Source organism: Anoplopoma fimbria, chromosome 3 (assembly GCF_027596085.1).
Source record: "Anoplopoma fimbria isolate UVic2021 breed Golden Eagle Sablefish chromosome 3, Afim_UVic_2022, whole genome shotgun sequence".
NCBI classification, from domain to species: domain Eukaryota; kingdom Metazoa; phylum Chordata; class Actinopteri; order Perciformes; family Anoplopomatidae; genus Anoplopoma; species Anoplopoma fimbria.
The window spans coordinates 16,501,931-16,518,821 of NC_072451.1; the positions used below are offsets into that span (position 1 = coordinate 16,501,931).

General features: G+C 43.4%; 1 protein-coding gene across 4 annotated transcripts in view; it reads right to left on the reverse strand.

The window, feature by feature from the left end:
- Positions 1 to 950: 950 nt before the first annotated feature.
- kmt2cb (lysine (K)-specific methyltransferase 2Cb) overlaps positions 951 to 16,891 on the reverse strand; it is a 46,071-nt gene continuing 30,130 nt past the window's right edge. For 2 of the 4 annotated variants that reach the window (XM_054596787.1, XM_054596785.1), the window contains 23 exons: positions 15,172 to 16,781; positions 14,965 to 15,076; positions 14,698 to 14,764; positions 14,538 to 14,598; positions 14,170 to 14,402; positions 11,584 to 13,230; positions 11,148 to 11,339; positions 9,968 to 10,132; positions 9,734 to 9,863; positions 9,140 to 9,287; positions 8,784 to 8,968; positions 8,497 to 8,633; positions 7,561 to 7,837; positions 7,218 to 7,357; positions 6,445 to 6,555; positions 5,226 to 6,342; positions 4,998 to 5,134; positions 4,737 to 4,879; positions 4,445 to 4,619; positions 4,230 to 4,346; positions 4,053 to 4,126; positions 3,486 to 3,594; positions 951 to 2,809 (listed from right to left, as the gene is read on the reverse strand). In XM_054596787.1, coding sequence (XP_054452762.1) covers positions 2,717 to 2,809; positions 3,486 to 3,594; positions 4,053 to 4,126; positions 4,230 to 4,346; positions 4,445 to 4,619; positions 4,737 to 4,879; positions 4,998 to 5,134; positions 5,226 to 6,342; positions 6,445 to 6,555; positions 7,218 to 7,357; positions 7,561 to 7,837; positions 8,497 to 8,633; positions 8,784 to 8,968; positions 9,140 to 9,287; positions 9,734 to 9,863; positions 9,968 to 10,132; positions 11,148 to 11,339; positions 11,584 to 13,230; positions 14,170 to 14,402; positions 14,538 to 14,598; positions 14,698 to 14,764; positions 14,965 to 15,076; positions 15,172 to 16,781 — 7,180 coding nt within the window. In that variant the 3' untranslated portion in view covers positions 951 to 2,716. The remainder of the gene's footprint in view (positions 2,810 to 3,485; positions 3,595 to 4,052; positions 4,127 to 4,229; positions 4,347 to 4,444; positions 4,620 to 4,736; positions 4,880 to 4,997; positions 5,135 to 5,225; positions 6,343 to 6,444; positions 6,556 to 7,217; positions 7,358 to 7,560; positions 7,838 to 8,496; positions 8,634 to 8,783; positions 8,969 to 9,139; positions 9,288 to 9,733; positions 9,864 to 9,967; positions 10,133 to 11,147; positions 11,340 to 11,583; positions 13,231 to 14,169; positions 14,403 to 14,537; positions 14,599 to 14,697; positions 14,765 to 14,964; positions 15,077 to 15,171; positions 16,782 to 16,891) is intronic. The other 2 variants (XM_054596786.1, XM_054596784.1) reach the window with 2 other exon arrangements.

Below are 16,891 nucleotides of genomic sequence, written 5' to 3' on the forward strand. Positions count from 1 at the left end.
CATTCTTTCATAATGAGGATGCTATGGACAACCGTTTTTATGATGTCAGCTTGACAATTCTGTCATGAGGCAAGCTTAGTTGAATCATAGGGGTATATGACCATGAAACAAGTAGTAAGGCGACAATGAAGACAATGTTGTCCGGAATGATGTCGTCAAAGGGCCCACAACACAACCCTGAGGAGCTCCACAGGTTACCTCAGGAGGGATGGAGGAGGAAGTACGGTTGCGATGGCTTTTGGCAGTAAGAGAAGTGAAATGTCTTCCTCTAGAAACTCTAGAAGCAGTGTAGTGTTTTTGCATCAAGTCTTTGAAGTGAAGCTAATAAACTTAAAGTTTAGTATGCTCTCACATTGTCAGATTAACCCAATTATCCCGTGTGCTGTAGGTCCTCCTGTATTGTACAAGTGACCTGATTATAACCATCAAGTACAGAGCACCGTGCACATAGCAGACTGTATGTTGATTATGGTTATTTTAAAGCCAAAATTGACCAGTTTCAGCTCCTCAAAAGTGAATCTTTACAGATTTTCTCAATTTTCTACGATAATTTCTTTGGCTTTTTAAGTGTTGGTCAGAAAAAAATCAAGATATGTCAGTACGAGCCCTGGTAAATTATAATGTGCTTTTTCTTTATCTACAGACAGATCTACAAACTATTATGAAAATAATTGTTAGTTTCAGCCCTAAAGGGGTCACAAGCCAAAAAGGCTGAGAGCCACTGGTTTATTTACTTGCATCCTTGGCAATAAAACTGCCTCTAAAAGATCAGTTTAATACATCTAGCATTTCTTATGTAAATCATTTTTATACTTTGCTAAATACACAGGTATAGAACTAACCTAAACAACCAGTGCATAGGGAAATACAATCATTAAATTATTTCAGTTCTTCATATTTAAAATGTGTAATTATCGATGTCACAATACACAACTTGCTAACATGTAAAATAGTTTATTCTTGTAAATGTTTCTAAATTCAATTCCACAAACTCCAAACCTCATACTCTGTACACTTCAAAAGGCATTTTCAAAAAAAAAAAGAAGAGAAAAAAAAATCTGACTACACAACCAAGAAAATGTAGCACAAACACACTGGCAGGATGATGTAATATCATACAAGAGAAGAAAAATATCCAAGAAACAATTTTGTTACAACCATTCATTGAGAAAATATATACAATTGAGTCTTCGGAAAGTTAAAAAAATACATGCCATATACATTACAAGTTCTAAGACTGTCTCCAAAATTTTACAGTCGACTTGAAATTGTGCACGCAAAAACTCTTCCGTTTCTAAGCATGTGACTTGTGAAGTGTCAGTATAAGAAATATTTTCTGATTAAGGAGAATGCCATTTCTGTCCAAAAAGAGGGAAAACAACCTACGTCTCCACACAAGAGTTCCCCATTACGATTCTTTCCGTCACACACTGGTTCGTCTAACTCACATAATCATTAGACGTTTGCACCTTATTTTTAAAAGCAATGTAAAAACAAAAACAGGTAAATACATGTTGGTGTTCCTATTCGTGTTAAAAAGTTAAAAAGTCATTTTTGGGTTTCAAAACCTAATTCACAGTTCTTTAAAATCAAACCTGATTAACAGCAAACAGATCACACTGATCTCTTACTATTTGAAGAGTCTCTTTTTTTCTTCTTGATTCTGTAACTGATAACTCGTTACGTTAGTCAACAAAAATATTTCTTTTTTTTTTGAGTGGTCAAAGCATGTGTAAGTCACAAAACACTACGCTACAATACCTTACTTTTAATACAACAAAAATACTTTGTGAATTATTGTGGTTATATTACAAATTCTGTACAGAATAATCATAATATATACTCTCAAACTGAAATAACGTCCATCTTAAATAAATTTCAATGACAAACAGAACAAAAAACAATTTTAAAAACACCCAAACATCAAGAAGGTTAAGGTAGTATTTGGTCGGTTATTCCTATAGTTTTCTTTATGTACATTTATACAAAAGTAACAGCATGTCTTCCTCAGTCTTCAAAAACAATAGCGATCTAGCCTTCTTTAACTCAATCTCATCATTTTGAGAATAAAATTCATTCACTCAGTAATAAATACAAAACCTCTCGAATTCCACACAAATCACATGACAGAGACCTATGGTAAAACTGACTCATGGAATCAAGTATTTTAAAAGTTTTCGTGTGTGTGTGTGTGTGTGGTTTATTTTTTTGTTTATTTTCTTTTTTTAGTGCAAGTTAATATTCCCTTCGCGGTATTCATTGCTGTACATTCCTCATTCAGTGATGTCTACATTTAGTCATACGGTATACATTAACGGTATGAAACAAAAGGGCCTGCCCTTAGTAAGCAATAAGGCCGCACCCTGCACAGTGCTTTCTCATTCGCTGGTGGATTCCGCACCCCATGTACACCAAACAAACTCACAGATACATACAGACAGACGGAGGCCTCTCATACAACAGAGCCCCTCACATATGGCACGAGTCACATCCTGCTACTGTGGTACATTTCCCTTCCTCCACCCATTTCCCGCCAAGATCTTGATGGACCAACACTCAAATTCAATCATCTCTCCAAAGGGGTTCAGGGCCTTCCGCTCATTCATAAAATGACTTTAATGTGAAGCCTTTTTTTAATCTTTCTCGGTGCAGAGATCACAGCGTCCACACACTATAGCAAGGAATGCATTTAGGTTTGTTGTCTTATGTTTTTTCCTCAGTTAATCCACTTCCTGCACTCAGGAGCTCCACAGTGGCAAGCAATCTTGTGCTGACCCTCGACAGTGTCAAACTGGTAGTCGAAACACAGCTGAAAAACAAGGAGGGAAACATCAATTTCTGAGCATCAAATGTGCGCTTTTGACACTTACATTCATGCTAGAGAATGTAGAGCTGCATGCTGAAATTATCTTTATGAGTCCCACTGCTTTCCTCCGCAAGACCAGCTATGCATAGCAGGCTAAGGGGGAGACTTTGGTTAAGATTAGGCATTGACGTCAAGTAGTTAGGGTCAGGAGGGCCTGAACAAATAAGGTTACCAGTAGCTCGGCGAGCATGGACACTTGGCAAGCCCTAGCGCTTGAATGCTACACAGGCAAGAAAAGCAGTGGGATTCATAACAACTCTGGAGCAAGTAGTAAAAAGTAGTAAAAATTGAACATGTAAACATGAAGAGAAGTGATATTTGTTCTTCATTATTTATAAAGTACACTCAGGATATAGATTAGTTATTATTGAGTTTACAACATACAGTGACTTTGCTGTTGTCAACATTACTGTTGTTGCTCTAGAAACATTTATTTATATGTCAAATATAAATAAATGTATAAATAAACCTGCATTCAAAATAATATATTAAAAAAGTAGTTATTTAGTATTAAAAAAGAACCGATAAGAGTGGTAGTATCGATAAAATCCATACGATACCCATTCCTAATTCAACAGTATAAATAAGAAGTCTAATCAGAGAGAAGAAAGATACTCACCTCTTCTCCTTTTTCAACTCTGCGATTGCAGCTGATGATGATTTTGTAACCTCTTTCAAATGTGACCACCTCAGCAACACAGTTCGGGGCACAAGAGTGGTTGATATATCTGGAAAACAAAACAGAAATGAAAAGAGATTCATTACATACAACACAACATTCTACGCATGACTATAAGTGGTGGTATGTTCTATTTTACATTTATAATTAGTGCCAATAGCAAAATAGTTACATTCTACAATTAAAACAAGTGTTTTGATTTATATCTGAGTTTAGAAAAATGCAAATTTAATGTTGACCTTTTTAAAATGCAGTTCAAATTGCTGTCACATGTTTATACAACCTCATTTTTTAAATGACCTGGAGCATCACTTGGCTTTAAGGCAATACTGGCATAGAGGAATAAATCTTGAAGCATGATCTTGAAAAACAGTATCCATTTTTTTTTTTTTTTTTTATAACAGCACTGTGTCAGAATTGGAGCTGCAGGACCATGAAATATGTTATTCTATGTTCTCCTTAAAAGTTTACAAAAATGTCACAATAACCAATGGAATCTCACAGTACCTTGCTAGCCCTCCAGTTCGTGTGGCATCTACAACATGTTCGCTGTCGATGCGGAACATGAACATTGTTCGGTTCTGTTGGGGGGGAGAGGAGATTTTACTTGCTGCTTGTTTTGGCAAAACTAACTTAAGATAAATGGAATTTCAGTTTACAAAAGTATTAAAAACAGTTGAATACCTGAGATCTATAGATCTTCTCCTTACTGATGGCGACCTCATTTCGGAGGATGGTTCCATTGTACTCGATCACCATAGTTTGTTTTTCAATGTCTCTAGCAGCAAACAGACCCAGGCCCTGTGAACACATTACACAAGAAGGTATTCATTCTGTCCACATGGAAGAGAAGGGAAATAAATATGAGGAATAAATAATATATGTTTTTTCACACTGACCTGGACGCGGGAGCGGGCCAGATAGATATTGGCTCTCCACTCACTCTTCATCCAGCGGTACTGAGAAGACCTGGGGTGCACTACTGGAGGCTTGCTATGGGGGGCGCCGCCTTCTCCTTGGGCCACATTCTGGTTGGACCTGGCACTGCTGCTGGATACAGCCTGTGGATGTGGCCTTTATGCAAGGAGGTAATGACAAAAATAAAATGTTAATAACTACCTAAATTAGAGAATGCGTTTTTTGCATGAATACAACATGCAGCTATTCACTGTCAGCATCACTCAATGTTACCTTAACACCAGTGAAGTGTAAGGAGAGCTGGTTCTTGGCTGGGCGCGGGCACTGCCGGCTGGATTGAATATGAGCGGCAACTCCACGAGAGGGTTGCGTCCGTAACGGAATGAGTACCTGACACAAGCCTCCACTCCTGGGAGCTGGAGTGAATGAATTAAAATGGGTTATTACCTGCAGCCTCTAAAGAATATGATCTATACATATGTTAAAATTTCACATTTATTCTGAAAACCCCCCCCACAAAACCCAGCAACAAACCGATTCAGAGATCTTGACGACAGCAGGGACTGTGAGTCCAAACAAGTCCTCTCCTTTCAGGTAAACAGGGAAGAGCTTTAGAGTGCCTGCCTCGTTTCTTTTCTCAGCAACAGGACCCAGGACCTTATCCCACACTCCTAATTACAGTGAGAAAAGCACACAAGATTAGAAACTGTACTCTAAAACACACAACAATAATATTCCTCTGACGAATGTGCAAGGACAAACCTTTTGGAGAGGTGTCAGTCAGGACCAGGTCTTTGTAGCCCTGTTCGATAACTCTGATGGTAAACTCTGGCAGCTCCGCTCTGTCCTCAACAGAACAGACGTAACGACAGCGGCGGTTGCCATGGCGCATGCTCCAGTATATGCGGCACGCCTCGTAGCCAACTGGAAAGATGGCGGTTGAGGAATGGAAGGCTGCCATCTGTAGAGGGGTTAGTTGGCCCATCGCATGCAACACCAGGCTGCCGACTCGGAAGGTGTAGCCCAGCTCCGGCTGCCGCACAGCAGTGGCAATCTGCCGCACCTCGTCTCTCTGGACGTAGACGCGTCGGAAGACAGCGAAGCAACGCAGCTCATGGTCCAGTGCTTGTCCGGCTGTTCCCCGGGGTCGGTGGGCGTGACATAGCATGGTCTTGTCCTTGAAGAAGGTGCATTGAGCTTGCAGTGCGCAGGTGAAATGGTAGACATTGGTGCAGCGTAGGCGGTGGCAGCCGCTGGTGGCTCCGGTGTGCTGACAGAAGGCGCAGCGTACCGTTTGGCCACGACGTAGCGCAAGCTCTACGTTGATGAGGGCGCCCGCCTGCGTCTCGTAAACCTCAGTCGACCACAGGGCGCAGTTCAGGTGAACCCATACATCAAGATCTAGATTGAGAAGCCTAGCAGGGCCATCGGTGATCCCGTCTCCAAACTGGTGGCAAAAACAGCACCGCCTATGGTCGCGGAGTGATGCAGGAGGGCGCAGGGAGGCTCCGAGTTTCTTCAGGAGCTCATCGATCTTATCCTCATCTGGGAGTTGTGAATTCCCTCTTGGTACCAACACCTGGACAGTCCACTTCCTCCAGCGGAGTCCTTTCTGTCTCTTTCCCTGGTGCCAGCCGTCATGGGACCTTGGCCGGGCCTTCAGCTTCACTGTGACCTTGATGGCATCGGACTTGATCTCCATTTTGGGTGTCTCGCCTGCCATGGGGAAGGGGATGGGAGGAGTAGAGGGGGGAGACTGCTTGGGCTGAAGCTGGGCCAGGCAGTGAACATCCAGCGATGACATGTTGTTACTGTACTGGTGCAGGATTTTAGAAAGGCTCTCTGTTTGCTCGGAGGCAGGGAGAAGGGACATCGACTCCTGAAAAGATGAGAAAAGAGCCATGATTTACAGCAAAAAACTAAAACAATTATATTAATCGCATGTTATTCAGACCTCCCGTGGTGTTACAGTGGTACAGACCTTAGCTTCTGTGGTCGATCTGGATTGCAGTGATGGTGAGGAACAGTAGAGAAGGAAGCAGCTGTGACTGCAGAAGACCAGGTCTTCAGATTTCAAACGGCCTCCAGATTCCTAATGAGAGAAAGCAGTCCAAATCTTAACCGGCTGAATAAGGAATAAGGTGTTAAATCAAAGCCTGACCAATTTGAAATGCTTAAGCTCAAGTGATGTTAAAAGAAGTTATGAAATAAACATCAAAAACATACAATATTCAAATAACCAAAATACTCACGACTGAAGTCATGGGGTATGCTGTTTAACCCACTAATTTATCTGAAATGGATTTAACTCCAGCAGGCAGGATTTACATAATCAGAGGATATATGCAGTAATACCGTGGTGCTGTGTGTGTGTGTGTGTGTGTGTGTGTGTGTGTGTGTGTGTGTGTGTGTGTGTGTGTGTGTGTGTGTGTGTGTGTGTGTGTGTGTGTGTGTGTGTGTGTGTGCGCGTGTGTTTATGGCCCCTAAGGCTGAAAGAAGATAATACATCCTCGAAGAAAAGTCTGGGCATCCAGTCATGGCTCATCTAGTCTCCCCCATTGGGAAATCAATAATAAATGATCCATAATTGTTTGGCAAAGATGACTTTTTATGAACTGGTACTGCGTATATGAAGCCTTTTTTTAATTATTATTCCCAAAATCACACTTGTGCTCCAGCTGAAAGGTGGCCTGTCAACTTGAATATACCACCCTGCTGCTATTTAGAGTATTTGGGCCCTAATTAATTTGGTACCTTCATGTGGGAGGGGAGATCTTTGATGGATTTCTGCACTCCATTTCCCAGAACCACCACCTTGCAGTGGCAGCACCAGTGAGGTTTACATCCCGGGCTGGCAGGGGTCTTCTGGTCTGGTCCTCGAGCTAGAGATGCGCCTAAAGTAACAAAAAATGTGTTTTTTAAAAATGATATCCATTTAAAAATCCATTCTCTGATTGTAAACCTTTAGTGCAATGATGCTTGACTTTTAAAATTGCTACTTTGTGCCTTTTCAAAGGAAGTCATAATGTTTAGTTTTAATCAGAAATGACTTTCAATTAAAAAATGCTCATATTTTGTTTATGTTTTACTCCCTCACCTGGGCTGTTGGGATGGAAACGGAAATGATGTGCCTGCTGCTGTTGCATCATTGCCTGTGCTCCACCGGGTCTTATCATCTGTCCCGGCCGTCCGTGAAGCCCTCCGTTGTCTCCGTGGAAGAGCATGGGAGGCCGGGGCTCCATGCCATGGGGGCCCACCCTTGTACCACTGAGCATTGATGGGTGCCCCCTGTCTGGGGTGCTGCTGACCTCGTAGCTACTGGGGATCTTCACACACAGTAGGTCTGAAATGGCTGCCACCACACCTGTGATGTTCTGAGAACAAAGTAAAGTATAGTTGAGTAGATCTTTCTGGATTGTTGGCTTGTCGTCTACATTTACATCCTTGAAATTTCTTTTTTTGGGGATTTATTGTTCTGATGCACATTGACTTAAGATGAAAAAAGTTGGCCCCTGGCTAACATGGATTACCTTTAACCACTGATTTAAACTGATTCTGCGCTCTCATTGGCTGCTAAATTTAGAAAGAATAATACTAAGGTTTAGTCCCCTGAAGAGGGGGTTGGTGACAGGCCAAAAGAAAAACATAAAATAGAACTGATCTAGAAGTAGTTTTCTATGCCATGTGAAAGTGAATTAGCAAGACAATGAATACACGTAAGGCAACCTCGAGTGAATATGCAGCATCAAATGTGGTGCATGTATGTAAGAATTAAGATATGAAAAGCTGTAAAACAATCTGTGCACAAAAAAGCATGTTTAAATCATTTGTTTTACAATGCAAATGGGAAGTTATTTAAATTTTGATTCTGTTAGATGAGAAACAGACATGACCACCCAAAAATGAAAAGTGTTTCTATAATCAAGTTTGGTAGAATTTCTGAGTGAATCTAACGGTACTAACAAACATTTTACGCCTTTGCTGAATTTCTGTGAAACCACCGTGTGTGAAACCAAGTATTGCGTATTCCTACCTCTGCTGCAGCTGGTCTCAGTGTGATCGCTACGGACACCAGCCCTTGTTTGGAATCATTAGACATGGCGCCAAAGGGGGAGCCGAAGAACATCGCAGAAGGCTCTGTTTTGATATCCTGCAGTTTGATTTCTGACCCTGGAAAATGAAAAAGGAGCACATGCACAAAAACGTTTGGCATCACACTTTTAAAGTACGCTGGAGTTGTGTAGTTAAATTGCAGGCACAAAAACACCCAGTTAATTATGATTGGGACAGTCACAGGAATTGTGAGTTGTGTGTGTTTACCTTTCCCATCAGGCGCAGGAAGCATGGGGAGGACGGGAGACAGGCAGGGGGACGGTGGTTCTTCCTTCACCAGAGACAGGTCTGGGTAGCGACTGATCTCCATGCCAACCACGCTCTCAGGAGATGAGGACGGAACAAAACTGTCAGGTGTGTCCCTGTCCTTGCAAGGCTCCTGTCCTCGGTTGCTGTCATCATTTTTAGGAGGAGAAACAAAATATTAACCACCTCCGTCAAGACCATGCAGCCCAAATCCATTATCATGAGATGATTACACAAGCAATCAACACAAACAAATGTTATGACAACCGTTTATGGTGAAGTAGCGATCCAAAAGACAGTTAGAATTGGAATTTTACCTGAGCTCCTCCTGGTTGTTGTGAGGAGGGGTGGGGAGGGAGGCCGGAACATCCACAGTTTTGGGACCCTGTGCAATGGCCCGCGCTAGAAGGTCTTCCTCAGTCCTGAATGGGACATGTAGCGGCTTTGGGACCAGGCCTTTGGACACTGGATGAAACAAGAGCACAATGTCAATACCACTGTGCACAGTATGCTTTAAAATAGTGATGGAAATAATCCTTGTTCCAAGATTATGATAAATTGAGTTAAAGGAGAAAAATCATGTAATGTCATTCAATGTTTGCTATGCAGGAATTGCTGCTCAATATTTGTAAACACAACATTCAAAGCTTGGCGTTTCACCTCACTATATTTGCGTTTAGCTTGCCATTTTTATAGCTTCCTCCTGGATGCGAGCTTGCCCATGCGTGGGGGTTACACACTCATAAATGTCCCAAACACAACAAAATAAGAAGAAAATAGAGGCAGAGGGCAAGATCTTTGCAGACAGACACCGCCACACACTTCTAGTGAGTCTTAAGTGATCAATGAGAAGGATTCATAGGTGAATCCTGAATTGTACACCTTTAGCGTACATCCGTCTGAATGCTTACCCATGGCAGCAGCTTTGCTGGCCAGCTCTTCCGTCGTGGCAAATCCATTGATCATTTTCTGTCGGTTCACAGGTGGTGGGGTGGGAGGAAGAGACGCCGGTGGTGTTGGCGGATTGCTAAGGTTACTCTGCTGTAGAAATGAAGAAACAATGCAGTGTCAGCACATGCTGCACACAAACTTAACATACATCACTGTTTATCCAGTTCCAGCTTGGTAAGGTGAACAGATCTCACCTTGTATGCCAGTTGGGAGTAATAGTCTGACACGCCGTCGAGTGAGGCGCTGCCGAAGGTACCAGACAGGAGATTCTCTCCGTTGAGCTGGCCGCTGCCATACGGAGCGAAATGGGCAAAGTTGATCCCGATCAGTGGCTCCATTAGGGGCAGCAGGGAGAGCTGCTGTGTCAGGAGAGAAAACAGCACCAGATAAACAAACAAAATGATACAATGTTTACACATAAAAAGTACACCAAAAACAAACAAAAAAAACAAAAACTACAGCAACAAGACCTTACATACAATAAATTACATTTATGATTAACCTAGCATAACCAGCATCATTAATCTTAGATAGATGAATGGATGTATGAATGGCTTTGTTTTATATATTTATCAAAATCCTTTTACCACCACCAAGGCCATTCTTAAGCCATTTCAAGCATTGGCCTTGGTCATGGGTTTGGTATGTAAGGTTATGCCGTTACATACTTCTTTTACTGCCTGTAAAATGCCTGTCAGATATAACCAGTCCGGCCTGAAAAGGCATTTCTGAGACTGTGGCCTTGAGACTGTGGATTGAGAATAACAAGAATTTTGAAATCTAATCTCAGGTGCAGTGATCAACCTTGCTATGTTCAGACCACAGAACAAGGCCGGTAAACAGGAGGCAAAATCAATTTGTTAACTGTCCAATGAGGTTTTTCCTCAGCCACGTATACATAACTTCCCTTTGAGCCAAACTTGTGTGACACTTGAGAGAAAAGAGCACGCTCATTTGGTTTTGCTGAGCTATATTAAATGTGACAATGAGATGATATTGTACAACATTTCTAATGAGTGAGTCAGATTCATGACATTTAAATTAATAAACCTTGACAATGAGCGACTTGGTATATAATCAAGAATCCCCTTCAACTCTCCTGAATAATATCAGCTTTTCATACCCGTGTGTGCAATCGCCATCCAACAAGAACCATATTACGGTAATATGCTTATGATGTGTGAAAATAGTGTCTGTGCACTCGGTGGCGACCATTTTCTATTCTGGCGGTAATTAATACTGTAAAATTCTGAATAAAGTATTCGGGTCCAAGCTATAATCTTTCAACCATCCTTTGTTCCCAAAGATGTGCAGTGGTGCAGCTTCAACCAATTTAATGAAGAGCAGGTTATGGGGTGGTAAAACCAATCCTACCTGTTTGATTTGAGTCATTACAGCGTCAGGGCCAGAGTGCATTAGTTGCCTCTCATCCCCTTCCTTCTTCCTCTTCTTGTAGCGAGATGCAGGTTTCTCCCCTCCTTTCGGAGCCCTCTTGTTCCTCCCTTTCTTCTTCTCCTGTTCAAGGAGCACAGGTCCAGGGAAGTCTGCGGTGCCATCTGAGTACGCCTGGAGAGGAGCAAAATATGATTTTGCATAAAAATGCATGAATTTACTTCAGATTACTAGGACAGCATTATGGCTTCAAGTTGGTTGTTTTCAAACACAGAACTCTATGACTCATTCAAAAACCGACAGCTATGACTCATCAATTTAACTATGACATGCCTCCCATCTGAATCACTTAGCCCGTCTATGACTCACTATGTTGATCACTCAGCGCTCTAGCTGTATGACTAACTCAAAGACTGACCCCATTGCTGTCCATGGAGCTTTGCCTCAGCAGGGCTTTGAAGTCTGCCTGCTCCTCCTCCTCCAAACGCATACTCTCCTCCGACCTCTGCTGGGAGAATCCGGATGGAGGTGTACTCTTGTTCTTCAGGAGGTGTTTCAGCAGTTCATTGCCAGCCTCCCCCTTGTTTGGACTCTGCCCTGCAGGGAAGGGAGACACACTCCCTTTTTTACCCTCCTCCTTCACAGAGCTCATTCCTGAGCCGATGGGCCCTTCACGTGGCCCGTGACACTCACTGGCATCCGTCTGCTCCAGCTTAATGTTGTTAAGGATCCTCTCATGTTCCTGAGCCTGGGTTCTTGCTGTGTCTGATGAGACACCATGGTGTCCAGATTGGCCTCCAGAAAGCTGCCTCTCCAGCTCTGAATGACTGGGGGTGGACGATCCCAGTAAGGGGGACCTTGACAAGTCCTGCTCACCATATAGATGATGATTTCTTGTTGGAGTTGAGGAGGTGTCTGAGACACACGGTGTGAGCGGGGCTGTGAGGTCTGAGTGTGGAGTTGAAGGTGTCTTGACTGAATCTGCATCGTCATCCTTCTTCTTCTTGCGGTTCCGCTTCTTTTTGCCCTTCTCGTCTGGAATGATGTTCGAGTAGAGTTGGATTAGAGACTGACCTGAGCCTGGAAAGTTAGACGGTAGAGGTGTAGATGAGTCACCTCCAAATGACGGACCCTCACCTGGCATCGGAAGCATCATTCCTGGTCCGCTGAACTGACGGTGTCTGGGTTGACCCTGGGGGAAATTAGGTGCTTGTAGGGCAAGATTATCAGGCCCAAAACCAGGCCCCATGTCACGGGGCATCATTCCATTTCCCATCATGGCCCTCCGTTCACCTTGCATAAACGTCCCGGGTGGTGAGCCCATACCAGGCTGCATGCCCTGCTGCTGGGGGAACATTGGTGCAAGCTGTTGCTGTTGCTGCAGAGGAGGCCTCTGAGGCTGCATGAAGTCCTGCGGCAGCTCTGCGTTAAAAAATGGCATCTGAGCGAGTGGTGCCATGTTCCCATCTGGCCCCATCATCCCTTGCTGCTCCATTTCCATACGGTGTTTCAGGGCTCTCTGTCGTTCAACTTCCTGCATTAGCTGCACCCGCTGTCTCTCCTGCTGCTCCCTAAGCCGCTCCCTCCTCTCCCGCTCCTGGAAGCCCTCACTGAATGGGTTGTTGTCATCGAACTTCAAGCCACCTCCCTGTATGGGTTTTACACCACCTGATGGAGCTGGTTGTGCCTGAGGTTCCACAGGCATTTGTGAGTGTTGAGGTATGTTACCCATTGGCATCTGATGAGGTTGGCCTGGATTTCCCACAGGTACCTGGGGGGGCATTATGGGTGGCATTCCCGGCCCCGGCATGGGCATTGGAGCACCAGGATGCCAGCCAGGTGGAGGGTTGGGAATACAGGGAGGTGGATTTGGCTGGCCAGGATGAAGTGGCATCTGCATTATGGGGTTCAGAGGTGGTTGGACAATTGGTGGTCCACTTGGGACCATGCCAGCAGGGCCTGGCATTGGGTGCATCCCAGGCATTATGGGTGTCATATTGTTCTGCTGCTGTTTCACTCGGTACTCCTCAATAAGTTCAGCGTGCTCCTTCTGCTGCTTACGGATCTGAAAGAGAACATAAAAACATATTTAAAAAAACGTTATTGAGGTTCTCTATGAAATTTACAAAGAGATTACATATCAATTTCAAGGCGTTTTATCACATCAGCAAGACAAATTTATGAAGACACAGGTTTACCCAAGGGAAGAGATGTATGATTTTTAATTTCAAACATAAACTGAAGAATTTAACTTTAAAAGCAGAAGTTGGAAAGTACAACCAGCCAAAAACATTCTGTTCAGCACTGCTCTTTTAGGGAATCAAAGCAGGTTGACAGGTACAGTGCAGACACAAGCCTGTGTATTTTAAATTCTTCTGTTTATGCGGATATTATTTTTATAAGTCTGTTTGGAAAATGAATAGCTATATATATATATATACACACACCTTTAAATGCATACTCTATACCTACATTATATGTTAAATCAATTAGACTACTTAGTTAATATTTTATACTTATTAAGTCTGCTATAAAGGTAAGATACAGTCAAAAAAGGCACCTCTGCTCCTGATAACAAGTAACTATGTCTACAGAGTGTAAAAACGTATTGAAAGTAAAAATTGTATCTCATAAATCTTAAATGAGTCCGTCTTACCCTTACATTAATGCCACTGTGTCATTTTAAATAAACTTGTGTTTAGAAAATAATCTTTGGTTAACTAATACTGGTTAAATAAAGTTTTTACATCCGTTATTCCTTTAGACCTTATTTGAGCACCAAACACCGGCCTAACATAGACTTAAGTACACTAGGCATGTAGGAAACTACTTCTGGTGGAGGGCCAGATTTTGGCATGGGCTGAAATTTGCCAAAAGCTACTTTAAACATTAAACTCTGCTTCATAGGTCCAATGAAATGATAATGCGTAGGATAGCCATTGTTCTGTTCAGAGGAGAGCCGAGATAGAATTCAGTGGTGGAGCTTGACAGGCCAAACATTTACCTGCTCCAGTTGTTTCTGCACTACACCCTGCTGCTCTGTGACATGTTTGAGCTGCTCAGTGTCCTCCTCCGGGAACTCTCTCCCTGCCTTCTTAGCAGTTCTCTGCTTGGCAGACAGGGCTTTCTTAGACTTCCTGTGTGCCCCGATCTTCTCTTCCAAAAACTTCTGCTGCATTTGAAGTAGTTGCTGAGTCTCCTGGAGCCACTCCTCATACTGAGCCCTCTGAGCATTATCTGAAAGAAGGGGAAAAAAAAAACTTTTGTTAGCGATCTTGACAGCATGAAAAATAAACATCTTAACATTTCAAGGCCTGACAGCCCTTCAAAACCGAAAAGTTGAAAATGCATATGAATTTCGAGAGAACTTACTGACAAATCCTGGACCAAAGTTTGGAGGATTCGGTCTTGCTACTTGTGTCAACTTCCCATCCTGAAAGCAAGGTTGACAGATATGTTATACGTTTGCATTGTAGATATTTTGCATTCTATAGTTTTAGATAACATCTTAGCAGATTGATGATTCAATTACCTGTCCAAGAACTTGTGGAGGAAGCGGTGTGCTTTCAGGACAAGGTGGTGTAGGACCAGGAGGAAATCTGTGATAGAACAGTACCATAACCATACACCATTTAGTCATCCAATCAATCACAGTAGCAATTCTTCAAATAGTTGCACAATATCCTAGTGACTGGGTCATTATGTTGGTATTGCCATTCATTTGAAACCAAAATGAATACATGCACCCCCACTACCAGTTTTCCATGTTCTACTAAAGAAAGAAAATTTGACTTTTTACCTGTTCATGACCATTGGGGTCATCCCCATGTTGTTCTGAACCATGACTTTGTTGATGCCTTTCAGAGCAACCATTTTAGCTTTCATGATGGGATCAGTGATGGCATCAAAATCTGCAAATGACAAATAATGCACTCTCAGAAAAGACTGGATATCTCAAACATTGACCCTGTATCAACGACTAGAAGTTGTTGCCTAAATATTTTACCGATGTTGGGGAAGAAGGAGTCACTGGAGCGCTGTCGTATCATGGCTTGCATCTGCCTCTGCTGCTGTTGCTCCTGCCTCTCCTGGTCGAGAAGGTCCTGCAATAGGAGTGGCTGCTCCTCTAGCAGGAGAGGACGGTGTAGCTGGCCGTGCTGAGCCATCGCCTGGTTCAACGCTGCCTGCTGGGCCTGGGTCAGACCGCTCTGGTCCAGAACACTCTGGTCCAGAACACTCTGGTCCAACCCAGAGGCTAGCCCCATCTGTCCGTCTTCCCCAAAGCCACTCAAAGAAGTTTCTCCTGAAGTGGTGACTTCGGGTATTGAAAGTCCAGAGGTATGCTGAGTGTCAGTGGCTTGGTTCTGCTGGGGCATGAGGTTAACTCCTTGACTGACAGATTCTCCAGTTGGATTTAATGACTGTTCCTCAGGCTGCTGCTTAATGAGTAAACTAGACAGGACTGGGGTGGAGTCAGAGAGCCCTCCCTGCTGGTTTGAGGTTAAGGTGTTTCCAGTGGCTTGCTGGTCTAAAACATCAAGATATTTTTGACAGTCTTTGACCTCCGTTTTAATTTCTTGCCTCGGTGCCAAAGAAGCGGAATCATGACTCCCAGGGGCTTCCAGCTTGACTTTAGCTGAAGACTGAACACCAGAGGACTCTGACTTTCCAGAAACAGATGCTGAACTGGATGACGCCCCAGATCCTGTGCTACAGTTTTTGTTGATGTCTGTGGTGTCTGCATTATCATCCATAGGATCACTGAGATCCAGCTCCTCATTAAACATGTCTTTCTTGATGTCGTCTAGGTCAGGGTCTGTATAGGCAATGATGTCAAATTTCCCAGATGTTAGGAAGTCATCAAGGTGTAGGTCATTCGTCTCTAGATCTAGGTCTTTGCCATCATCGGGATCCAAATTTAGATTTTCCAAGTCAGCATCCACCAAGTCTTTCACCTCCACGTCCTCAAGATCTTTGACAGCCGATTCTTCTGCATCCAGTTTCTCCTCCACGCCGTCATTGCCAGACACTGAGACTGTCTCAGTCTGCCCAGCAGGGGGTGCAGTCAGGATCATAGATGCTGCCATGTTCTGGGTCTCATTTGAAGCAGGCTGGCTCATGGATCGCATCAGATGAGATTGTTTGAATGCATGGTTTCCTGACATTTGGGCATGCTGATGAAGATTGTCCATGCTGGCAGATAGCTGTACATGGCCAGTGTGGCTGGCCATGGGGTCCATCATCCTTGGCCCCTGATTAAAAGGGAACCTTGAGTCGGGTGTTCCTTGAAAGCCTGCTAGTCTTTGACCCTGCAAATTGAGATCCATGTGGCTTCCTTGCATTGCACCATGGGGAAATGGCATACGCTGCCTGCTTTCTATGGCTCTGTGTCGCAGCTCAATAAACGGCTGGCCCATTATGTTGTGCTGCTGCACTGGCATACCACGCGGTGGGAAGTGCTGGGGAAGCCCCATAGGGTTGCCTCCCATACTCTTTGCCATTTCGACAGACATGGACCGTCGCATTTGAGGAGGGACATCCTGCATTGGGTGTTGCCCCCGGGGAAAGAACTCTTGGGCCCCATGAGGTCCAAGAACCCCAGGTGGAAATGCAAACCTAAAATAGTATAAAAGAAAAACATGAATAAATAGAGAGGAGGAGCATTCCTAGATTTGTGCAGCTCTGTGTAATCAATTACAGAACATCTGAAACACACTAGTGTACTA